We start from the raw sequence: 22,680 nt of genomic DNA, 5'->3' as shown, positions 1-22,680 counted from the left end.
AGAACCCGCAGAGCTTAAATTCTATACTGCACTTCTATGCTAAAGGCACAAAAGGTGATTTCGATTCAAAAGCACAAAAAGTAAAAAGCAATTTTTTATCCATGCATATGAAAGTCTACTTGCTTTTGGGGGGGCTTTTTGCCTGTGCACGAGCAGACGTCACAATAGCAGACATAATGGACATACAGTCGACGCCCCTAGTGGAAGGAAAGGGCGAGGTGATGCATATACGCCCAACCGCGCTGCTAAACCCAATATACGGCCTACTGTGCAAATATCTTGGCCTGATGCATAACCAGAGACTGTGCGCGCCCGAAATGCACACAGCTTACCGAGTGAAAATGCATGATCTGCGCACATCCGGGGGCTCAACGCACTGCACAAGATATGCAACCCTTGACAGGCCGTATATAATAGCAGCGGACTGTGCTTTGAATAAAGCGCACCAGCGCACAAAGTATCGCATCAGGTACTGCAAGACTCTCATACAAATGTTCCCTTCTGAGGATGGGGCAAACCTGTCCATCGAGTCGAGCAGAAGAAACCAGCTAACAAATATCCTTAGGTGCCCCCAAGTACGGAAGCAGGCGAATTATGTGCTTGTGATGCTGCTGCTTCTCTGCGAGGGCGTGGACCTGATCATCGACAGCACGCCTCTGGAAATCAATTTTTATAGTGACCCTTCGCGCAAGCACACAGTGCTCAATGTGAGCGTTGAGGGCCGTAGGTACGAGTATTTGCTGAAAGAGTTTAATGAGATTTTTGAGTTTTTTAGAACGTACACGGGCGTAGTGGCGCTGCCCAGCACAAAAGAGCAGTTTTTAACCGGCGAGTTTTTGTACAGCCCGCACATGCTCATACAGTCATATATAGCTGAGTACATAAAGGAAAAGAGCGAGATGATGGAGTTTATTAGGAGCGCGTACAGGCTTCTTAAATGTCTGAAAGCGACGCAGACGAATACCGACGACGTTTTCAACCGGTGGTTTATGCCCGAGTGCGAGGCCTACAAAACGCTAGAGCACTTCAGGCCCCTTTTAGAGGCGTGCTGCGACATGGAAGACTTAATGATGTTTCCGCAGATGGACCTGAGCCGGCTGCAGGAAAACAGCAAGATGCATGCGTATAATAGAGAAACAGACCTGTTTGACAAAAAGCACAGGCCTGTCGGAGCTGTGGAGAAAATTACCTTGGGGCTGGTTTTATGCTTTGCACACGACCCACTTGAGAAAAAGTACAACCTAAAGAGCATGCTTGCGCAGAGATTTAACACATCTGACACCAAAGACCTGAGAGACTTTTTCAGGCTCATGGAGGACATGGCAAAGACGTCAAATAGCCGGTTCTGCCACAGAGTCTGGTCCAAGGTGGTTGGAGGCCTGCCTTGCAAAGAGATTGCATATTGCGAAGAAGGCAGAACTATGCTAAAGGCGGGCATTCTGAACATTGCATATGTGCTTGCGCACATCACCAACTGTCCGCGCACTGAAAAGGACAAGATACGAAGCCTTATGGCCCGCGTGCGCAGAACAGAGCAGGGCGCGCTGTCCTGTGAGCTGCTCGAGGAGGTGCAGCGCTGCATAACAGACCTTTTCACGCTGCTCTCCGTGAACAAGCGCTTGACGGTTAGCATAAGAAACGCCTGTCTGTCCAAGGCGGCAGATGACGCTGCTCCAGAGACGGGCTGGCGCGATGTCTACGGGGAAATCACGGTGAAATACCAGTTTAAAGGAAGCAGTGTTGTGGCGGGAGTGGCTATAGGCGTGACAGCCAGAGCGTCGTACATCAACCTCTTGCCCGCTTCCCTTTCGGACAAGGTGCTCGAAGAGTGCAGGGCCTTCGAGAAGAAAAACAGGCTGTGCAGCAGGCAGACAGGGTTTTTGAACTGCATTCTTATGCACTACATAGAACGGGTGGGGTTCAAGTACACCAGGGAAATAAATATTGCAGGAAAGAAAAGTGAAATAGGAAAGAAGGTTTTGGAGGTTGTGAGAAGCAGCCCGCAGAACATAGTGAAGCTGTGCTTGATGGAGTGGATTTCGAGCCCGTTCATGCGGAGAATAATGATTCAGTACCTTTCAGAGTACATGGTGGGCGAGGGCATTGATGCAGGGCCAACCCATTCTATCGTGCGCTTCATTTCAAACCTGCTAGGAAGCTTTCCCTTCAACGATTATGCAGCCCAGCAAGCTGTCTCGCACATATTGCAAGCCACCGGCAGAGTGAAGACGCTGTATCCAAATGTCCAAATAGCGGACAGCGCACACAACACGCTGTTCCGGAACTTTGCGCTCATGTTTCGTCACAAGAGGCTTGTCAGCAAAGAGCCTTCGCACCTGGCAGCCCTTTTTATGAACCATCTTAGAATATACAGCGCGGAAACAAACGAGTCGCTGGTCCTTTGCCCTGCCCTAAAGTGCTCCTACGTACTGAAAAGCGCGTTTGACTGCCTGTTTGCAGATGGAACGGCCAAAAACTCCCAAGAAATATCAAAGATTCTTCTGGAAGACAGAAAAGCCTCGCTGCAAGACATTTTGGAAATGGAAAAAAATCTGGTGATTGCATGGTTTGCATGCTCGGTCGGCGAGAAAGCCCCGCGGGACAGCCTGCTCACGGAGCTGTACACTCTGGTCCAGGAGGATGGTAGGTACATACGGACAGAGGACGAGCAGGCGGGCAGCGCGTGCAACCTGCCTTGCGCAGAGTATATTCTAAAGCGCATAATCCAGATAGAGCCCATACTTCTGAGGTATGGCACGCGCACAAAGTTTGCGTGCGTTTGCGACATATTCAATAGAGAAATCAAGAATTCATAGCCGCTTCATGCTGCAAAGCGCAACGTGGATGCGCCAGAAAGCAAGTGAAAGCTGCGAGGGGTGCATGTGGCCGCGGGCCTCCAACCTGAATTTTGCTGAAGGTTGGGGCGCGCAATGCGCGCATGCGTGCTCAATGCCGCTTCTAGAGGAGCTTGACTCAATTAAATGGCTTGTGGCGTTTGTGCGCTGCTTTATTCTGTTTTTCTGTGTTTACTGTTTTCTTCTTGATGGATGCGCCATCTCTACCCCTGTGGATAGAAAGCTCTGGCCTGGCCAGAGCCCCATTGGCCCGCAGCAGCACGAGGCCGCAAAAGTTTCCCAGCATGCGCTCTTTCCCAGCAGGAGCAAGAGCAGGGAAGGCCGGCAGGTGTAGGCGGCTTTGGGCGCGAAATATACTGGTTTTTAGACAGAGAAATTAACTAGCCATTAAAACTTTTAATTTTCTCCTATATATGTAAAAGATGAAAAAAAAACATAAAAATGATGCAGCTAAACAGAATAAACGAGGCAGCTGATATCCTCAACGAGAGGGCTTTTCTGCCAAACAAGGACCCAGCAAAACTAACCACGCTGTTTAAGAGAACAATCACGCTCTTTTTGTTCTGTCTGATGTTTCTGATCAACATCGGGCTCTTGCTTTACTGGGCAAGCTACGCGAACGGAAGCATGTCGGAGATCTACCGGTTTCTGGAGAGACTGGAGCTTCCCCGGCTGCTCGACGCTATGAAGAGCGGGCAGAAGCTGACAATGTTTGTGCTTCTGGAGGGGGCTCTTTACATGTACGTTAGTGGCACTTTGGCTTTTATGCAACTTCTGTATACAAGGCGAATAATAATAGCAAAAACAGTGGGGAAGGTCATTTTGTTGAGCTTTGCGACGTTGGTGGGTATGCTTGCTTTCTTCTTTGGAATATGCATGTTCCTAGACGAAATGGAGTTTGAGAGAAGGCTATTGCTTAGCACAATAGGCGGGGTGCTTTCTTTCGTAATTGGGTGGGCTACAAGAGAAAAGATAGTTCACTTCTTTGTGCCGGTCAAATCCAGCGTTCTTTTGCTAGACACGCCGTACATAGTTAGCCAGCGGCCAAACGTAGATGAGGATGGAAACAACCAAGAAAATGAGTACCAGAGTGTGTATGAGAGCGAGATACAAAAGTATTCGAGCAACCGCCAGGAGACAGCCGGCAAAAATGGTCGCGTCGCCCAGACCAAGCTCTCTAAGTTTACAGATCTTGTGAAACAGCGAGGCGTGAGCGCGGAGAGGATAAAGTACATTATGCCGTTTGTTTTGGCGGCGTGGGCGATCCTTGTGACCTTTCCATTCAGCGGAATAGTGTTCTTCTTGGACAGCAGCATAATAGACTGGTTTGTGGATGCGTTCACAAACATAAGCATTAGGATGGGCGGCATAAGCGTGGGCGAGTATGCTATTATTACCGCAAGCGCGTTAGGGGTAGCACACGCATATGCAGCGTTTGTTCAGATCTGCTCCTTCTTTTTGGGGTCGATTGTGGGCGAGATCCGGTGCGGGAAGAGTTTGTCACAGGCTTTTCTGGACAGCATGGTGAAAACCCTGCTTGAGTCTATTGAAATAGCGGTGGAGTCGTTCTACAGAGTTGCTAGCAGCATGGCCGCTTTCCTGTCCTCCATATTGATAAAGATGATGGCGGCAGTTGGAGTTGCTGTTTTCAAGAGAAAGCCGATACATCTGTTAGCGCCTATCTGGGAGGGCGTTTGCTCGATAACTTTTGTGTTCTTCGGGTTCATCACCGGGATTTCAAACTCGTTTATGTATTTTAAGCTGGGAATGTATCCGCTGGAGTATCTTCGGACAGGAAACAGAGAGGCCTTCTTCAGCAGCCAAAAGACCATGTCCACGTCGCTTTATGCGACTCTTGTCTTTTTCGCCACTCTTTCTCTGGCCATTGTTGTGGCCTTTGTTATCATGCACATGATAGACCGAGTAAACAAAAGGCTGGGAACCGAAACCCAAATGCTGGAAAAGCCAGTCATGGGAAAACCACTAAGAACGTGGGCAATCACCTTGCAAACCACAGTGACTGTGTGCATTGTGTTCACTCTCGCCATTATCTACTCGTTTGTTGCCCGGCATGACTTTGCCATAGACATGGCTATAGACGACATTATTAGGCATGCTCCTGCATAAAGAAATAAGGCTTTGGCTTCGTTCATGCTAATAATAAAGAAACATTAATATCCAGATTTTGTGCGCGCCCGAAGATGCAAGCAGGCAACAGGCCCGCGGCGCTTTGTTTTTGCGTGCTCTGTGGCGCGCTTTTTCAAGAGGGCTTTTGGAGGCGCGCCGGCAGAGGGGGGCATGCAAAAAAAAACTGTACATGCTTTATTTTTGTTTGAAAACTAGTTTGACTTATTGTATTTTTGTTTGCTCAAGCACATGTCTGAGGCTGTGCAAAAACACGCACTTATTTTTCCTCGACCAGCATGCGTCTGTGCGCGTATGAAATCCTGTGTATGGGCGCCTCGCCTTTAAGCCCGTGCTTCAGCACGTAGTAAAGAACACACAAAGCCAGCATTGCCAGGTTCAGAATGTAGTACTCCTGCCAAAACAGGGACAAAGGGCCGCGGAAGCACGCCATATCGGAGGAGTGCGTGCATGCGCATATCACATAGAGCACAATTTTGTAGTAGATCACATAGAAAATCCATATGGTGGCCAGAGCGTACATCAGAAGCCTGTTGGCCTTTCTGTAGAGCAGAAAGAAAACACACACCGTCAGCTGGGCGCTCGAGGAAAGAATCGCCCAGTGAGGCAAGGAGCTTTTGTCAAGCACCGCATAGGTGTAGCATTTTTCAAACTGCGCCAAGAAGAGGCCCACGAACTTTATCTCAACAAAGGCCCAGAGCAGGGAGGCGTCAAAGCACACGGACCTGCTGTACGTGCTGCTTTCTGTATACAGAAAGTATGCGGTGCTGCAGAAGACGGCGGAGTGGAAGCGCAAGAGCGCAGAGAAGGCAAGAACTCGGCCTACACTAAAGAGGAACAGCAGGCGGATGCACAGGCTGTTTTCGCGCAGGAACCGGGCAGAGAGCGCTGTTTGGAGGGCGCTTGACAAAAACAGGCACAGAAGGTACTCTAGGCTTCGGGTCAGAAAGCAGCGAAAGCAGAGCATTGCGTGCATCATGCAGGAGAAGGAAACAACCGCAAGGCTTTCAGCGCAGCCTGTTCTTCTTTCGTACACGAGAGTGGCGAGGATTGAGGCATGCAAAGCAAACAGAATCGCCCCGGGCGCGTTAAGCAGCGGCCTCTTTATGTTAAACTCCATTCTCCGGAGGGGGGCGCTGGCTAAATGCGCCGGCAGCGCATATGGCCCCGTCCAAGCGCCGGCAAGGCTGGGGCAAAACAAAAGAGGGCTGTCACTTGGAAAATTGATCAAAGGAAGATGGCTAGCGTCTGCGCAGCCCCGTGCGCAAAGCGCAGCGCAGGCCTGCCTGGAAAGCAGCGTTGTGCAAGCAAATATAAAAACGGCCTGTGCAGAATTTTTATTCAATGGGAATACTTCGCATGAGCACTCTGGACAGAGGCAGCAAAAAAAGCGTGCAGCCCCGGGTCTTTTCCGACGCGGAGCTTACACAAAACGAGAAGCACAAGGAGTACGTTAGAGCAATAAAGGAGGTGAAGATGGACCATCTGTTCCGAAAGCCGTTTGTGGGCTGCCTGGACGGGCACTCCGAAGGGGTGACAAGAATAGTAAAGTCTGACACGGAGGTCGCGCTGTATGCGTCGGCCAGCTACGACGGGTCCATTAAGGTGTGGGACATGAGCAAGCGGAGGGAAATAGAAACGATCTCGCTGAGCCAGGCCACGCCTGTGGCCATATCTTTTTCGGACAGCGCGCTCCTGTACAGCAGAGACGCGCACATAGTGCACCGGGCGGCAAAGTATGCAGAAACGGCGGCGGGCGCAGAGTTTGAGCCGGGCGCCGTGCACGAGGCAGAGTTTGTGGCGGGGTCGGGGGTGCTGGACATCATCGGAGACGCCACAAGCCAGTTCTACGCAGCAACCGTTGACGGGATCGAAATATTTGACAGCGAGCGGATAAAAGCTGTCTCTGTGTACAAGGCAGAGCGGCAGGCAAAGCGGATATACAAGGCAAAGGACTTCCAGCATGTTTTGTACACGGTTGAGGGGAACAAGATTGCGGGGTACGACAGCCGGACGGGAAGAAGAGAGGTTGAGATTGTGGCCAGGTCCGAGATAAACGCCCTGTCGATAGACCCTTCGTGCCCCTCCCTCATTGCCACAGGAACAAACAGCGGAGAGGTGGGGATATACAACACGCGCTACGTGGGCAACAGCCAGTCGTACCTGTCGCAGACAGAGCGCGTGCTTCGGGGGCACACAAGCGCCATAACCGACATCCAGCACTCTGCGAACGGAACCCGGATAGTGACGGGGTCGGTGGACCGAACCGTCCGAATCTTCTCAAACGACACCGCGCACCGGCAGGAGGCGCTCTACCACAACAAGAGAATGCAGGCAGTCAATGCAGTGTGCTGCACAAGCGACAACGCGCACATTCTTTCCGGGAGCATAGACGCAAACATCCGGATCTGGAAGCTGGACCCGAACGCAAGCGCAAAAATATGCACGCGCACAGAGGAGGACGCCCGCGCGCTGGGGAACATCATAAAGAACAAGTACAAGAACGTGCAGCAGATTGTGGAAGTGAAGCGGCACCAAATTGTCCCCAGCAAGCTCAAGAAGGCCATGAAAAATAGATACAGCCACATAAAGGCAGAGGCAAGAAGAGAGGAGAGAAGACAGGAAAACTCCCCCAAGTAACAGGCCCGGCCGTATACGCCCCTCTCGCGGACAAGCCCAGCCTGCACGCCGCTGTTTTGGCAAACGGCGCAAAATGCGCAGAAAGTGCCATTTATTTTTATTTTCTTTTATACCCCAGAATGAAGTTTGGAGTGTGCAGTTTTAGTGGGCAGGCCATATACAGAGGAAAAGGAAGGATATTGGTGCGAAACAACGGATCAACGTTCCTTTTGGCAAAGAAGAAGTGCAGAAGCCACTTCAACATGGGAATGAACCCAAAGAAGATCAGCTGGACCCTTGCCTCCAGAATCGTGAGAAAGAAGGCCGTTGCCTTCAAGTCGTCCAACATGACAGCGCCAAAGGTGACAAAGTCTGTCAGAGCCTTTGTTGGGCTGTCGCTTAGCGAGCTCAAGAGCAAGATGGCAACCAAGCCTGCAGAGAAGACAACCTCTGTACGATTCAACAAGAGAGACAAAATAAGAAGCATTGCCAAGAAATAAATAAAGAGACAAAACTCATGAACGAACTTACATCCTTCTGCCCGCTTTTATGCAATCTAGCGCCCTGCCAGGGGCCTTGCTGAGAGCAGGCAGCTTTGCCAGAGGCGGCATGCCCGCTTTAGAAACTAGTTTGATTTGCTAATTAACGGCGCATGCACCCGGCGCGCAAAGGCTCACTTCGGGGCCTTCTGCAAGATTTGCAGACGTAGAAAGAAAAAGAAGATGGAGAAGCACTTCCAAGTTTTTAGAACCAGTTTGGAACTAGTTCGATTTATTGAATAGTTTCCTACACTTCTAAGTTCCCCCAAGTCGGAAGTTTCCTTTTATGCCTGCAAAAACAAAGTTCCCGTTGGAGTGCCCGGGCCGGAACAGTGGATGGCGGCAGAATGGTCGAGTGGTCTAAGACGCTAGATTCAGGTTCTAGTCCTTCCGAGGGCGAGGGTTCGAATCCCTCTTCTGTCATATATTTTTGTTTTTTTGCACAGCAATGCAAAGCGATCCAGAGAAGGCGAAGAAGCTTGCAGAAAGAATATACTACAGCGAAACATACACAGACGCAAACAGCAACATATACAGACACGTGATACTGCCGAAGGAGCTGTCGCTGCACGTGCCAAGGGACCGGCTTCTGGAGGAGCACGAGTGGCGCGCTCTCGGCATTATGCAGAGCAGAGGATGGCAGCACTACATGAAGCACGGGCCCGAGCCGCATGTTTTGCTATTTAAAAAATCTGCGTCTCTTTAAAACATATGCCCCTGTTTATGCTCTCCGGCCTTCCGTCTCCGCAGAAAAAGGCTCTTTTTGAGTCTCTTCTTGCAGGCGTTCTTGGGCGGTACAAACAAGAGGAAACAGAGGAAAGTTGCGCTGAACGGGCGGGTGTGGACTCGGTACTGGTTGTGCTGCAGAACTCGGTCGGGGTTTCGGCCAAGGAGGAAACGGCCCGGCTGCGGTCTGTGATACAGAACAGGCTCAGCAAGAGAGTTCTTGTGGTGATATACGCCCCTCTGCACATAAAGGGCCTGCGGTACGAAATCGCGTCTGTGGCCAAAAACATGGGTATAGACGCTGCGCACATCTACTGCGCCTCCGCATATGGGGAGGGCGGAGACATTTCGGCCAAAAGCGTTGAAGCCGTGTTTGGCAGCGCCTGCTCAGCTTGCGAGATACACGTGGGAGGAGGCGCTGTAGAGGACTTTGCAGTGGTGTCTAGAGTGTTTGAGAAGCCTCGGAAGGCAGACAAGTGGGACTCCCCGTGCTTTACTGCAGACGCGGGCAACATTGACGTGTGCGCAGAGGTGGCTCTGGAAAAGGTGTGGAGCATACTGCACAAGACTGTGAAGGCGCGGACGTCTTCGAAAAGGCTCGTTTCCAGCCCCATGAGCACGCAGTACTTCCAGCGAGTGAAGGAGTGCATGGACGCAGTTCTTGAGGAAAAAAGAAAAACTGCGGACGTTCCCTTGAAGGTTGCGCGACAGTCGGAAGAGGACTTCATAAGCTCAATAAAGATGTCTCCCCCGCCAGTGGAAAGGGTGCGGGAGATATACGCCTTTTTCCTGGACAAGTATACGCAGTGAGAGAGGCTGTCAGGGCCGCGCAATAAAGAGTGCTGGGTGGAGATTTGTCTTTGCAGAGAGCCAATTCAAATTTGTTGGTATTTATCAAAATGATGCGCGAAAAAATGGCACTTGAGGCAAGGCTCCAAGTGTGTTTCGCGTCTGATGCTGCGGCACGCTGCAGGAAAAGCGGGGGCGCTTGTGCGGGGCGCTGGGAGCGCGGTTTGGACCCAAAACCGCGCGCTGTGTGCTTTTTTCAGGGAAACTTCGCGCAGGGCGCATTCGGAAATTCAATATATTTTCATCTAATCTTTTTTATTAATCTGGAAACATTTGCATAAATAGACCTGGGACTCTGCGCTCAGGAATGGTGGAGAGAGCGCACGATGAGAACAAGGAAGAAATGCCCAAGGAGAACAAAAGTCTGCTTCTGCACGCGGCGAAGTTTAAGAGCGCGCCAGCTGGCATGCACCCGATAGTGGCTGGTCTGTGCATAAACTCGCAGGCCCCGAGGGATGAAGACGTGCTGAGCAGGCTGGCCATGGATGCCGAAATAAGGAAACGAATCGAGTTTACATGCGTTCCTGTGGAAGCTGACATGTACTGCGGGACAAACAGAAACTCTGTGGGGACGATTCTTTTTGAAAAGATGCCCAAAACACAGAGCAGGCTATGCATACACGTGTGGAAAGACGCGGTTGCCAACAAGATAAAAGGGCATGGCCTAACAAGACACACCGACAAGCTTTTGGAGATCCTGATTCCATCGAAAGACCACCAGGTCATAAGGGACTACATGCGGGAAAAAAATCCCAATGCAAAGATTAGCGTGGGAGCGCTCATGCACGATGTGTGCGTATACTACTACAAAAAGCAGTCTGATGTGTACAAAGACAACGCGCCCGAGATCAGCGACTTCGTCTACATACGCTGGTACTACACCGCGGTGCTTGGGTGTATCCGGAAGCAGAACCCCTATTTTACAAGAGCACAGAGATTTGAAGCTATGGGGGCCTATTTTTTTAAATCCGATGCTGCGGCCATCCAAGAAATAGAGCCAAGAACGCCCGAGTTTGCGACCGAGTCTTGCTGGAGGGAGTACATTCAAAGACTTGAAATGCACGAAAACACGTTGGTTGAGGACATTCTGCAGAAGAAAAACCAGGAAGCATACCTAGAGAGTGTGCTGTGCAAACGTGTGGTGTGCACAGACGAGTATTTAGCAGAGTGCTCGCAAAATAAGCTTATGTCCATGCTTTGCAACATGTACGCGGCTGGCCAGCAGTTTATATGCGAGCTTTTGAAGAGGCATGAGGAAAAAAGCGCCGAGCAGGCACAAACTCCAGGCCTGAAATAAAGGCGCCTGCTTTCAACCAGTGCCGGTTTGGCCAAAACTTTTGTGTTTATATTTGTTTATTGAGTAGCACTCCAACAGGCAGCCGTTTGGGCGGAGCTGGCACAGCAAGCGCGGCGATGGCTGTGTAGAACATGCCAGAACAGCGCGCCCGCCCGGGCCTTTCCGCTTTGAGGCGTGCAGGAAGAGCCTCTTGTCCCTCCGGGGCCTTATATGCAGAAGGCCAGCGCGCGTTTTAGCCAAGCTGCCTAGGAGCGGGCAAAGGCATACCCGTGCAAGGCGTTCCAGTGTGGGCCAAACGCCTTGATGTCTTCCCATAGCGCGGCTCTCAGTTCTTTATCTGCTTGCTTTGCCTGCTTGCCCCGGTCTCCCGCTATGTCCTTCACGGCATAAAACACCCATCCCTCGTGCGGGAGCTTTCTCCGCCTAAAGCACAGAGACTTGTATACTTCGGGCCGCTCGTTTTTTCCAATCTCGCAGATGTACTTATACAGCGGGATTTCCAGCTCGCTGCACTCTTTTTCTCGCAGGCCAGCAAGCAGAAGAAGCAGCGGCGCCGGCTCCAGCACGGCGCTTGCTCTGGGGTACAGCGCGCGCATTCTGGAGAGGCCAAAGGCGAGCGTCTGGCTGGCCTGCTCAGTGTCCAAGCAGGCAGCGCCCAGCACAATTTCCTGCAGCAAACAGTAGAGCTTCTGGCCCTCTTTGCAGGCGAACAGCAGCCACTCGCTTTCGCGTGAAAGAGAAACTTTTTTGTGCATATTTTTAGCGATGCACGACGAGAAATACTCGAGGCAGATAAAGCTCTTTGGAAGCCAGGCCCAGAAAAAAATAGAGAGCTCGCATATACACGTGCTAGACCAAGAAAGCAAGATACAGCGCCACATATGCCGGCTTTTGTCTCAGCTGGGGGCCAATGTGTGCTTGGAGGCGGCGTGCACGGACATGCCAACGTGGGCCTTTATATGCGGCGCGCCAGAGCGCGGCGCCCTAGAGAGAGCGCCTGCAGGTTGCACGATGTACATAAGCACCGAAACCCTGTCTATTTCTAGAAAGCAGCTGGCGCAGGCTCCTGGAGAAGCGCGCGCAAAAACAAGCCGGGAAGAGTACATAAACATACTGGCAGGCGTGGCGGTGCAGGAGTACATTAAGTCTCTCACAGAGATGAAGGCCCTTGACGAGTGGACTTTGGACACGTCTATGTTTGAGTAGTGGGCCCGCTGCATGTCTTGCGCGGCAGCTCTTCTACTTTCTGGCCCGCTGTCTGTTTGTCACGCCTTCGTCAGAAGACTCGCCCAACGCGTCTAGCAGGTCGGATATGCTGTCCATGTGCATGCTTTGGGTGTCGTTCTCGGTCTGCGTCGTTTCCAGAAGAGAGAAGGACTGGGTGTCAAACTGCGTGTTTTCAAAGAAACTGCCTGCGCTTTCGGAGCCTTTTTCCGCGCCTGCGTGCTCTCTTTCGCGCGTGTCTGCTTGCTCTATGTCTTCGTCTGCGCCCTTCCCTTCTGCCCCGCTGCCAAGCAAAATTTTCTGCGTTCTTGCAGCGATCTCAATCTCTTTCAAGAGCGGATAGGCCTTTGTCCTCTTGTTCCCGCACAGAGGAGAGGACTGCGCCCAGGAGGAGAAGAGGCGGACCAGAGCCCGCATGTATTTGCGCAGAGACGCAGGATCTCCCCTTTCGAGCAGCCTCTGGGTTCGCTCTTTGAACGGTGCCTCCATTTTCGCTAGAAGCAGCGCCCCATACTTGGACTGAATAAAGTCCTTTACAGTGTACGGCTTGAGCCTTTCCTTCTTCTCGTCCTGCCCGTCTTTCTTGCCCTCTTTTGCACGCGGGTTTTGCGGCCTGCTTTTCCTTTCTGAGCGTGTCGTGCTTGTGTCCATGTAAGAAACTATTTGCATAAAATAAATATCCAGAGACAGAAGATAGAAGGCTTTTCAACTGCCCAAACGCACTGATACGGCGCGTCTGCGCGCCCTGGTGCCGAGCAACAACAGACACAGCTTGCTAGGGCCTGTGCCTTGGGCGCGGCGCAAGCTTTCAGGCATGCCAATGCCTGTGCGATCAATAACGATAAAATATTTTTATGGCTGTATGCGTCTTCTTGAGCCTATCTACATCGACTTCTGATCTGTATTTAGCGCGTGCCGGTCTATTGTGTCCCAAATTTGTGTTTTCAGGAAATATGTGCTGCGCAAAAACATGATGCTAACACTACTTAATAATGATAAATATATTCAATGCTTATGCAAAAAATAAAATGAATCAGAACTCTAAGACAGATAGCATAGACATTTCCGACACGGAGATAGACTGTTCTATAGGAAAGGGGTCATCAATGAGCTCTATAGAGGGGCATGTCCTGTTTGGCAGAAAGACCCCTGCATTTGGAAAGAGGGTATACAAGGTAGCCAGATGTTGGGTGGATAGAGCAAAGTTGTGGAAATACAATATTCTCTCAGACAAAAAAAGCGCGTGCCCTGGCACAGACGGCGCTTTCTGTGCGGGCCCGGTGAAAGCTGATGGAGCTGCAGCGGAGAAGAGCGAGAAAATGGAGAAAGACAGCTTGCACCCTATCTGGCTAGGGTCCTTCTACAGCAGGAAGCAGTATCTTTTGCTGAAGTACAGGCTGATGGTGCAAAAGATGCAGAGCCCCCTTTCAAAGTCGTTCTACTTTTCTACAGTGTTCAGCACAACGATGTGCATGGCAAGAATAATGATGATGTACATTTTCCAGACGATAGAGTACAAGTTTGAACCAAAGGTTCTGTACAGGATCCCTATTTTCTACACACAGATTGTCGACATAACAATAACGTATGTGTGCCTTCTCTGCGTGTTCTACGTGTCCAAGCACAGGCGGATTGAGCGAGTCATCAAGATTGGCCTAACAGTGGCCCACATCCTCTTTGTGGCCCTTGTTATGTGCATTGTCAACCTAGACCGCGCCTCCCTGTTCAAACTAACCTCCACAGTGCAGACAGTCTTCAGCCTTTTGGGCGTGTTTCTGGCAGCCAAAATGTGCAGGTTCTTCTCGAGGCTGCACCACACGGTCTATGTGGCAGGCGTGGCCTTTCTGTTCTACTACATGCTGGCACTGTATGAGCTGTGGAACATATGGAGCTACGGGATGCACACCAGCGATGGCAGCTTTGTTTCTCTGCGTGAGACCTACACCAAGATGTCGAGATCTTTGTCGGACTACGGCATGTTCGGGTCACTGTTGGAAACCCCAAGAACCGACCAGATGAAGCCCAAAGTGATCGAGGAAATAAGCAAGATGTACCTCGTCATGTGCAAAAACCTCAGAGTTTCGCTTGTTCTGGCGGTTTCTGCGTTTTTCACGTGTCTGTGCATCATTGTCAAAATTAAGAAAAAGGACCCCTTGCTGGCCAGCAGGAAGGCCCACAGAAGAGAGTTCAACCTCTTTGGCACACTCGGCCGGTTTCTGCTTATGCAGATGTGCTTGTGCATTTCTTGGGTTTTCATTCTGTCTGTGGCTCTTCTAAATATACACAATGTGGCTTCTATTTCTCTGCGCCAATAGCTGTGCAGACGGGAAAACGCTAGTCAATAAAAAGGCTGCAGGTTATTATTCTAGGCAAGATGCGCGTGTCTGTAGCCGAGCAAGGGCGCATGCGGTGTGCTTGTTCTTGGAACGGGCCACGCCACACTTGCACGTGTACACACGGCCTCTTTATTGCCACTTAGCCCTTTATGGAAGTTGCAGGTTTGGGCCCGGTCTAGACCCGGCTGCATTATTATATATATGCAGTGTTTTTGCATTCACATGAAGGTTTTCTCAATTGCCAAAATGCTAGTGCTTGTGCTGGGCTGTGCAGCCACCCGCACGCTGTGCAGCGCAGCCAGCACCACTGGGAACATTACAGCTGCTGACCACACTTCAAGCAAGTGCGGATTTTACAGAGATGATGCGTTTGTGAGACGAATATGCGATCTCCCATGCCCACCAAACCCGTGCGCGCCCGTATGCCCAATCAACCCATGCGCGCCCATATGCCCACCAAACCCGTGTGCGCCTGTATGCCCAATCAACCCGTGTGCGCCTGTATGCCCACCAAACCCGTGTGCGCCTATATGCCCACCAAACCCGTGCGACAACCCTTGCGACGAAAACCAGTATTGTGCCATTGAGCTGTCTAGATTCTTTGCTTCGCTGAGAAGGCAAATAAGAGAAGCATCAAGGCCCTCCGCCCCCGCAGCACAGCGAAGAAAGCTCAAACGAAGAATGATCAAAATGATTCAGTATGCGTCTTCTTTGCTTGCCTGCCAGCCATGCACTCCAATTGGTCCGGACTTTTATTACAACGGATACCCTAAAATGGGGCTGAAAGATCTGTTCAAATCGCTTAAATGGGTGGTTTGCAACCTCGATGAAAAAAACAAATGCTGTTTCTTAGAGTATGCGCGCGAAACCATGTACTTCTAGCCAAATAAATGAAAATTCTGTATTTTCTTTCTTTATGTTCGATGCAGAAGGCCACTTTCTATCGAAAATAAAAAGCTCCAGCACAGACTCAGCGGACACGTCTAAGCTGCGCATCTGGCTGGGAAACACGCCGTATGTGCACCCTGGCCAAAAGCCCCTGCCCCGCGAGCCTAGATTTCCATACACGCGCATAACGGAGGAGGCTGCTGCCCACCTGCATGAGCTTTTCCTCGCGTTTATTCAAAGAATGAAAAGCGAGAGCCCAAGCACCCCGATGGCCAGCCTTGTGTACAAAGTTGAGCTGGTGGGCGCGCGCGTTTCTCCAGTAAGCCATGCCAGCAGGCAGCGCAGCGCGGGGCCTTTGGATTCGGGCATACTAGTGAACGAGACAAAAAACACGCTTGCAATTGCGCACAAAGGCGCTGTGAAAATATATCCCAAAGCGATGTTTAACTTCATCATACATCTTGGCAGCGAAAAGTACTTTGCTATAGGCCCCGGGCTTAAGTCTGAAAGAAGATACTCAAAGTAAGCACAGCGCGGCGCGCGCGACTGCAGCACTTTATAAATAAAATCTGCGCTGTCTTTCAAGCCCCTGCTCTGTAGTGGATATATAGCCTGCGTTGCTGGAAAGCGTGAGGCCAGCTTTTCTTCGGCAGCCACGAGCCAGCGGCAAGAAAGAGCATGCGCAAGCTAGGCGTGCGCGCAGAGAGCGTCCTGGCGAAGCACGAGGGCTGCCACAGCCCGCAAGGGACCCACAATAAATAAGCGATTTTATTCTTTTCCTAGATGACCGGCCTCTACTTCCGAGAACGTCTTCTCCTCGCTCACCAGGCTGCTTATTATAGAAGGAACTTCCACAACAAGCACCCGAACCTGCCGAGTGCTATCTCTTTCTCGCAGGGTCACCATGAAGTCTTCCAGCGTGTCAAAGTCCACAGTTATGCAGAAGGGCACGCCTATTTCATCGGCTCTTGAGTATCGGCGCCCGATCGACGCTTTGCTTTCGTCCAAGTTGCAGCTGACGCCCGCGTCAATTATGCTCTCTTTCAGCGCTGAAAGAACCGGCACAAACCGGTCGTCCTGCTGCAGGGGCAGAACCATGCATTTGATGGGGGCCATGCCCGGCATAAATGAAAAGAGGGTTCTCTGCTCGTCGTCCTCTCTGACCATAAAGGAGTGCCACAGAAGCGCATACAGTATTCTGCCGATTCCAAACGACGGCTCGATCACGCTGGGCGTGTACTCTTCGACGTGCCGCACAATCTCCAGGCTCTCTATCTGCGCCTTTATCTTTTCCCCAAACATGTCCATTTCTATCTCAGTGTCCGAGACTCGGCGCTGCGCAATTTCTTCCTCTGTCAGGCTCTCCAGCGCCTCTATCACCTGCTGCGCCTTCTGCCGGAACTTTGCCCCTATTTCCTTCTTGTTTATCACGGGTGCGGTTTTTTTCTCTGTGACGGGGCTTGCCAGCCGCCTTCTCGCAACCAGCTTGTCTCCGGTTTTCTTGCTGTGCACGGACAGGTCGTAGCACGCCCTGTCTGCTATCCCCACACACTCGATCCACCCAAACGCGGTGGCTATTTCCGCGTCCCAGCAGTCTGTTGCGTAGTGGGCCATCTCCGTAGGCAAATGCTGCCTGATGCGGATCGCCTCCTTTGGTATTCCTATGCGGACGAGGAACAGGTACACGCGGGCAATAAAGTACCCCAGCGTCTCGTTGTCCACAATTCCGCCCCGCACCGCGTCTCCTATGGAAAGGTGTGCGATCGTCTGTGCCTCGCTTTCTGCATCCTTCTGTCTGAACAGGAGAGGAATCAAAATGTCGCTGCACTTCTCAAAGCCGGGGTGGCTTTTTTCTTTCGGGTGCACGTAGTGCTCGATTTCTGCCATCAAAAACTCCCGCACCCGGAACAGGCCGGTTCGCGGGCTGATCTCGTTGCGGAAGGCCTTTCCTACCGATGCACTTGCAAACGGCATCTTGTCTCCGTTGTTCTCGAGAAGCCGCTTGAAGTTTAAAAACTGGCCCTGCGCTGTCTCGGGGCGCAAAAAGCTCTGCGTCTTCCCGCCAGGCCCAACAATCGTGTTGAACATCAGGTTGAACGGCGCTATCCGCGTGAGGCTGTTTTTGTTCTCGCTTTTTATGGCATGTGCGTCAACAATGGCCTGCAGCTCTTCCTGGCTGAACGAGTCTATCATCTCCGCCTGCGCCAGAAGCTGCTCCTTCTCCTTTCCTGCGCGAGCCTCGGCCTCTCTTAGCAGATAGTCCTTCACCAAGTGGTCTGCCCTGTACACGTCGCCTGTCACTGCGTCTGAGCACATGAGGTCTGTGAACTTGTCCACATGCCCACTGCTCTTCAGAACGTCAAAAGGCGTGATGATTGCAGTGTCCACCTCAAGCATGCTCTCCTTCAGAACAAAGTGCTTCCTCCAAATGGAAAGAAAGTTGTTTTGCAGGGCACACATGTTGGGGCCGTAGTCAAAAAACCCTGAAACACCTCCGTACGACTCAAAGCTTTGGGTGTAGAAAAACCTCTGCTTTGCAACCTTTTCCAGCTTCTCTCTTTTCTCTCTAGTCTTTGCGTCCATAAAAGAATTTTCAATATTCTCACTTATTATACTGGACATTTTGGCAAGGCTGCTGCCGACCCGCAGACGGCTACATGATTTTCTGCCTCATTCGCGACATCACAAACTCTTTTTGTGTTGAGATTTTGTTCATAAGCCGGGCCGAGGTAAACGGCTCCAGCTCTCTTTCCTTGATTTCCGACGCTGTCTGCGCCTGTATGTCTCGAAGAATTGCCATGTCTCCTGCCGACACAAAAGAAAGCGCATACCCGCTCTGCGATATTCGGCCAGTTCTTCCTATGCGGTGGACATAGTCCGTGAAGCTGTTTGGGAGGTCGTAGTTTATAACGCACCCAACGTCGCTTATGTCTAGCCCTCTTGAAAGAACGTCTGTCGTGAGAAGAACCTTTGCCAGGCCACACCTAAACTTGTAGAAGGACGCGTGCCGGGTTTTGTTGTCCGTGTATCGGCTTAGGCCCACGGCATTTATTCCAAGCTCCTGCATAACCTCCGACAAAACCGCGCAGTGCTCGGCTTTGTTCATAAAAACCATGACCTTTGTGTTTTTGTAGTCCTCCTGCAGAAGACGTGCCAGATGCGCCTCCTTTGCCTGCCGGTGGACCACTGCGTACTCCTGCACAATAGTCTTGGGGACTGCGCCAGCCCTCGTGTCTATTTTTCTCATGTCCCTTCCATATATTATTTTCCAAAGAGCAGGGCATTTGGTTTTCTCGATCACGTCGTCTAGGGCTGCCTGGCAGCCTTTTTGGGTGTCCGCGTTTTCTGGGCTTTCTGCGCCTGGGTGCTCGTCCTGTGTCTCCAGGGCGGCGCGCTGTGCGCTGTCTGCGCTTTTTTCCTGCTCGTCTACGCGGGCAGTCTGGCCAAGATCGGGATGCGGTGCGTCTTTTTTGGCTTTTTCTCGGATCTTAACAGGGACTGCCGGGACAATGTCTGTTGCCGAAAACAAAAGCATCTGCACGTCTGGCGTGCGCTTCAGAAGGCTGCTCAGTATGGTGTACACAGAAAGCGACTGGTCTCCATTCAGAAGCAGGTCTGCCTCGTCCAGAATGACCTTCTTTATCCTTTTGAACACGCGTATGTTCTCTTCAGAGCAAAGCATGTCTGCAAGCCTTCCTGGCGTGGCGATCACAATGTGCGGCTTTGCTTGGAGGCGCGCCACCTGCCTATGCGTGTCCATCCCTCCGTGGATGAGCTCACACTTGATGTCAAAGTAGTTGCCTATCACATCAACCTTTTCCTTTGTCTGGAGAGCCAGCTCGCGCGTGGGCGTGAGTATCAAGGAGTGCACTCCAAAGGGGTCCTCTGCCAGCTCCTCCACCAGGGGAATGACAAAGCACGCCGTCTTTCCTGTTCCGGTCTCCGACAGCCCCATCACGTCTCTGTGCTCGGTGAGCGGCAGGATCTTCTCCTGTATGGGCGTTCTCTTTTTGAATCCAATTCTTCTGAGTATGTCATTTATGTCTTCACGCGCTGAAAATGCCATTAAAAATTTTAGCGGTTTGGGGCATTATATGCGCCTGCTGGCCGAGTGCATCTTTGCATCTCCCGGCGGCTGCTGCAGTTTCAAAGAGAAAAGGGCGTGCTTCCCACAAGCAGGAGCCTGTCCAAAGTTGCCAGCGCTCAGCGCAGGCCCTTTCACAAATGCTTCGTGTGGGCGCGCCTGTGTGGAAAAGCGCCTCCAGGCGGGTTGAAAAACGGCCCGCTTTATGTGCTCGATATGTGCGCTGCTAAAGCGCTTTATAGCCATGTGCTCTCAAAACTCCGCATGCCCTGAATGCGCGCGGCAGATGCCAGCGTCCAAAATCTGGCTCCCCGCAACTGCTTTTATGGCGAAAACAAAATGCAGCATGCGCTTTCCAACTTCCAAGCTTAAACTTTCGAGCCTTTTTGGCTTTGACTTCAAAGAAAAATAGTGTAGAACCGGTTTATTGGAATGCATACTGTTGTATGCTGAAAGCATAGCTATTCCTAAATTGGTTGCTGCTTAGATGGGCCTAATTAAGAGGCTACATTATTAGACCTTTATGAATAGATTAAATAATGTCTATTTAGGCAGGTCAAGAAATAATAAAGGGCAATGTTTCACATGACTACTTCCTGTATTACAACGCGTACACGCCTGTGACTCCGCCATGCTGAGACTCGCTAGGGCTTTGAGAGCAAGCCCTACAACGTATGCCGGGGCATGGCCTCAAATTGTTTAGTGGTTCCGCACAACTGTGAGCCGAAGCAGCTTGGCTATGGGTGTTCTTTTGCGAGCTTTCTCGGGCAGGCCGTGCACTGAGAGCCTGCATCCTCCAGCGCAAGTGTCTCCAGGCACCTCTTGCGAGAAGGCTTTGTGCGCTTTTTCACAGATAAGAGGCTGTGCGGGGCTCTCTTTTCTTGCTGCATCTTGGTGCACTAGCTCTTTTTTGCCCAGCATAATTGTTTTCTTCTTAACATATATGGTAAACTTGCTTCTTCTGCTGTTTCTAGCAGCAGAATGCTCATTTTCTCTGCTGCGCCCAGCTCTGGGTATTGTGGCATCTGGACAAGAGCTCTTCCAAGCTGCATCCGCTATAAATCGACTCTAGCTCGCTCGCGCCGCCCATCGGGAGGTATAGCAGACTGTCATGCATATAAAGGCTTGTTTCGGGCCTGCATGTACACGGGGGAAGCCTCCAGCAAGCAAACGGCCCACGCCACTGTGCTTGTGAATATTCCTATCTTTCTGCTCATTTAAGCTAAAAGTTATTTTATTGCGCAGACATAAGCTTTTTGCACAGAATAATTAAATCACACTTTTGACATTTTTTCAATCACACAGATGAAAATGCAGCACACCCATCATTTTTGCATTTGGCAAGAGCGCTGAGTTGTAATACTGGAAGTGGTCATGTGAAACATCGCCCTTTATTCTTTTTTCGACCCGCTTAAATACTTGTGGTCTTCGTATTTCCCCTGACCTCCCACTTCTGGAGTACCTCTATTGGTCTTCTAATCAATAACCAATTGCGAGTAACTATGCCTCCACATAGAACACGCCGGAAGCCTTCCTCGGCAGCCCTGGTTCCAATAGGCCAAGCCGGGTGTCTGGGCTGCTTGCGCAAAGGGTCTGCCTTTATATATATGAGGCAGAAAATAAAGTATTCAAACCAGAGCACTTCTCTAGCTTTTATATAAAAAGTGTGTGTAAAAGAAAATGTGAACGCTTTCTTTTTATTTAGAAGTGCAGTAGAAAAAGAAGTGCAGGCGCTGGCACATCCGGTTCGGTGCTTTGTTAAAATGCTAGGAAGGCATGCTCACATGCCAGCCGGAAGGCCCTACACGCGCAGAGCCGATAAGCATAGCCATGCAATAATTTCGCACTGCGACTCTGTACACATCCTGGAATATTCCCGGGTTTGAGGAGCGCTGCAAAAAGCGGAAACATATGAACAGGCCGGTCTGGAAGAAGCCGCATTGAAGCATCTGGAAGAGGCCCTGCGCTTGGCCAGAGGCCTGGGCTGTGCTGCGGTTGTACCAGACGAGCTCTGAAAGGAATGGCCCGAATATGCAGAGCCATTTCCTCCCAACGCCCTGAATCCAGCAGTCAGGAGGTCTGCAAATTTTGGGGATGCCTGCGCATGCTTTCCCACATTTCACAAGTCAACAAGAAGTGATGGGCTTGGCTGTGGTGCAGGAACTATCCGTGTGACACATTGCTTTTTATTTTTATTAATGCCATAGATTTGGGTTGAGTTCATACTATGGCCTAATGCAAGCTCCACTAAAGATCTATTCGTCTTTGAAGATGCCCGATTGTTGACTAGTAAATTTGCTTGCACTCATGTCTCTTGAATTTCTGGGCAGGCTTTAAAACTCGTTCAGGCATTTACACTTTTAATTTAAGCAAAATCAAAGTAGCTGCTTCCAATTTTTGTGTGTGAGCTCTGGTGACTTTCACCACAATTAAAGCTTGACCTGCTTAGATAGACCAAGTTCTAAATTTCCTAATTCTTTCAAAACAATAGCTAACCACGAGCAGCTACGCTTTCAGCATACAGCAGGCTTTTTGTGAAAAATCGAAAAGAGGAGAGCTCAAACAGCGCGGGGTGTGCTCGAGGCATGCATGCTAGCAGACAAGCGCCGATTACGTGCCTGTGCCGCGTGCTGTCGCGTTGGGCAGAAAAAAGTGTCAAAAGCCCAGCCTTGAAATAAAAGCAAGTGCTCTAAAATATTTCCTAGCTTTCAGCTTTCTAAAACAAGGCCCAGCTTGGCAGGGAATGGAGAATATGTGCATTTATTTGTAGGTGGGCGGCGGGCTGAACTAGGCCCATTTTCTTTCAGCAGCTTTTCTCTGCAGAGAATCCAGCGTTTTCTCCTTGTCCATCCGGGCGTTTTTGTATCGAATGGCTTTTTCTAGCACACCAAGCATCTCTTGCCTTTGCTTTGTGCCCACGCTATCAAGGGCGTTTCCCATGCGTTGGCGCAGGCCCGCTTGCATACTTTCTATGTTTTTCCACAGGATGGGCGGCTGCTCTATCATAGCTCGTTTCTTTTTTTGTTCTTCTTTCCACATGTAAAATAATGACAAACTATTCCAGGATTTGTACACGCATTTTATCAAATTGATTTCGATGCGCACATTTCTCTAAATC

General features: G+C 50.7%; 17 protein-coding genes across 17 annotated transcripts; 12 read left to right on the top strand and 5 right to left on the bottom strand.

Moving 5' to 3' along the window:
- Positions 1–101: 101 nt before the first annotated feature.
- Positions 102–2,816, top strand: NEMAJ01_1207 (uncharacterized protein; the record flags this gene model as incomplete). Its single annotated transcript, XM_047915045.1, has 1 exon — positions 102–2,816. One exon carries the CDS (start codon positions 102–104, stop codon positions 2,814–2,816), a length of 2,715 nt encoding a protein of 904 aa, XP_047771002.1.
- A 7-nt stretch (positions 2,817–2,823) lies between these two features.
- Positions 2,824–3,189, top strand: NEMAJ01_1206 (uncharacterized protein; the record flags this gene model as incomplete). The annotated part of the gene is made up of 1 exon (XM_047915044.1): positions 2,824–3,189. The coding sequence occupies one exon, from the start codon at positions 2,824–2,826 to the stop codon at positions 3,187–3,189; it is 366 nt and encodes a 121-aa protein (XP_047771001.1).
- Positions 3,190–3,296: 107 nt separating this feature from the next.
- On the top strand, positions 3,297–4,982 carry NEMAJ01_1205 (uncharacterized protein; the record flags this gene model as incomplete). The annotated part of the gene is made up of 1 exon (XM_047915043.1): positions 3,297–4,982. The coding sequence occupies one exon, from the start codon at positions 3,297–3,299 to the stop codon at positions 4,980–4,982; it is 1,686 nt and encodes a 561-aa protein (XP_047771000.1).
- A 277-nt stretch (positions 4,983–5,259) lies between these two features.
- Positions 5,260–6,120, bottom strand: NEMAJ01_1204 (uncharacterized protein; the record flags this gene model as incomplete). The annotated part of the gene is made up of 1 exon (XM_047915042.1): positions 5,260–6,120. The coding sequence occupies one exon, from the start codon at positions 6,118–6,120 to the stop codon at positions 5,260–5,262; it is 861 nt and encodes a 286-aa protein (XP_047770999.1).
- A 224-nt stretch (positions 6,121–6,344) lies between these two features.
- On the top strand, positions 6,345–7,640 carry NEMAJ01_1203 (DDB1- and CUL4-associated factor 13; the record flags this gene model as incomplete). The annotated part of the gene is made up of 1 exon (XM_047915041.1): positions 6,345–7,640. The coding sequence occupies one exon, from the start codon at positions 6,345–6,347 to the stop codon at positions 7,638–7,640; it is 1,296 nt and encodes a 431-aa protein (XP_047770998.1).
- A 119-nt stretch (positions 7,641–7,759) lies between these two features.
- On the top strand, positions 7,760–8,119 carry NEMAJ01_1202 (large subunit ribosomal protein L24e; the record flags this gene model as incomplete). Its single annotated transcript, XM_047915040.1, has 1 exon — positions 7,760–8,119. The coding sequence occupies one exon, from the start codon at positions 7,760–7,762 to the stop codon at positions 8,117–8,119; it is 360 nt and encodes a 119-aa protein (XP_047770997.1).
- A 487-nt stretch (positions 8,120–8,606) lies between these two features.
- Positions 8,607–8,864, top strand: NEMAJ01_1159 (cyclin-dependent kinase regulatory subunit CKS1; the record flags this gene model as incomplete). Its single annotated transcript, XM_047914997.1, has 1 exon — positions 8,607–8,864. The coding sequence occupies one exon, from the start codon at positions 8,607–8,609 to the stop codon at positions 8,862–8,864; it is 258 nt and encodes an 85-aa protein (XP_047770954.1).
- Positions 8,865–8,869: 5 nt separating this feature from the next.
- Positions 8,870–9,694, top strand: NEMAJ01_1201 (protein KTI12; the record flags this gene model as incomplete). The annotated part of the gene is made up of 1 exon (XM_047915039.1): positions 8,870–9,694. One exon carries the CDS (start codon positions 8,870–8,872, stop codon positions 9,692–9,694), a length of 825 nt encoding a protein of 274 aa, XP_047770996.1.
- Positions 9,695–10,040: 346 nt separating this feature from the next.
- On the top strand, positions 10,041–11,030 carry NEMAJ01_1200 (uncharacterized protein; the record flags this gene model as incomplete). Its single annotated transcript, XM_047915038.1, has 1 exon — positions 10,041–11,030. One exon carries the CDS (start codon positions 10,041–10,043, stop codon positions 11,028–11,030), a length of 990 nt encoding a protein of 329 aa, XP_047770995.1.
- A 245-nt stretch (positions 11,031–11,275) lies between these two features.
- NEMAJ01_1199 (uncharacterized protein) lies at positions 11,276–11,785 on the bottom strand (the record flags this gene model as incomplete). Its single annotated transcript, XM_047915037.1, has 1 exon — positions 11,276–11,785. The coding sequence occupies one exon, from the start codon at positions 11,783–11,785 to the stop codon at positions 11,276–11,278; it is 510 nt and encodes a 169-aa protein (XP_047770994.1).
- Positions 11,786–11,795: 10 nt separating this feature from the next.
- Positions 11,796–12,236, top strand: NEMAJ01_1198 (uncharacterized protein; the record flags this gene model as incomplete). Its single annotated transcript, XM_047915036.1, has 1 exon — positions 11,796–12,236. One exon carries the CDS (start codon positions 11,796–11,798, stop codon positions 12,234–12,236), a length of 441 nt encoding a protein of 146 aa, XP_047770993.1.
- Positions 12,237–12,269: 33 nt separating this feature from the next.
- On the bottom strand, positions 12,270–12,923 carry NEMAJ01_1197 (uncharacterized protein; the record flags this gene model as incomplete). Its single annotated transcript, XM_047915035.1, has 1 exon — positions 12,270–12,923. One exon carries the CDS (start codon positions 12,921–12,923, stop codon positions 12,270–12,272), a length of 654 nt encoding a protein of 217 aa, XP_047770992.1.
- A 359-nt stretch (positions 12,924–13,282) lies between these two features.
- NEMAJ01_1196 (uncharacterized protein) lies at positions 13,283–14,569 on the top strand (the record flags this gene model as incomplete). The annotated part of the gene is made up of 1 exon (XM_047915034.1): positions 13,283–14,569. One exon carries the CDS (start codon positions 13,283–13,285, stop codon positions 14,567–14,569), a length of 1,287 nt encoding a protein of 428 aa, XP_047770991.1.
- A 243-nt stretch (positions 14,570–14,812) lies between these two features.
- Positions 14,813–15,472, top strand: NEMAJ01_1195 (uncharacterized protein; the record flags this gene model as incomplete). Its single annotated transcript, XM_047915033.1, has 1 exon — positions 14,813–15,472. One exon carries the CDS (start codon positions 14,813–14,815, stop codon positions 15,470–15,472), a length of 660 nt encoding a protein of 219 aa, XP_047770990.1.
- A 34-nt stretch (positions 15,473–15,506) lies between these two features.
- On the top strand, positions 15,507–16,004 carry NEMAJ01_1194 (uncharacterized protein; the record flags this gene model as incomplete). The annotated part of the gene is made up of 1 exon (XM_047915032.1): positions 15,507–16,004. The coding sequence occupies one exon, from the start codon at positions 15,507–15,509 to the stop codon at positions 16,002–16,004; it is 498 nt and encodes a 165-aa protein (XP_047770989.1).
- Positions 16,005–16,246: 242 nt separating this feature from the next.
- Positions 16,247–18,061, bottom strand: NEMAJ01_1193 (glycyl-tRNA synthetase; the record flags this gene model as incomplete). The annotated part of the gene is made up of 1 exon (XM_047915031.1): positions 16,247–18,061. One exon carries the CDS (start codon positions 18,059–18,061, stop codon positions 16,247–16,249), a length of 1,815 nt encoding a protein of 604 aa, XP_047770988.1.
- Positions 18,062–18,131: 70 nt separating this feature from the next.
- Positions 18,132–19,544, bottom strand: NEMAJ01_1192 (uncharacterized protein; the record flags this gene model as incomplete). The annotated part of the gene is made up of 1 exon (XM_047915030.1): positions 18,132–19,544. One exon carries the CDS (start codon positions 19,542–19,544, stop codon positions 18,132–18,134), a length of 1,413 nt encoding a protein of 470 aa, XP_047770987.1.
- Positions 19,545–22,680: the final 3,136 nt, after the last annotated feature.

Source organism: Nematocida major (genome assembly GCF_021653875.1).
Source record: "Nematocida major strain JUm2507 chromosome Unknown 2415, whole genome shotgun sequence".
NCBI classification, from domain to species: Eukaryota; Fungi; Microsporidia; genus Nematocida; species Nematocida major.
The sequence above is the reverse complement of the archived record's forward strand: the minus strand, read 5'-3'. Positions and strand labels throughout refer to the sequence as shown.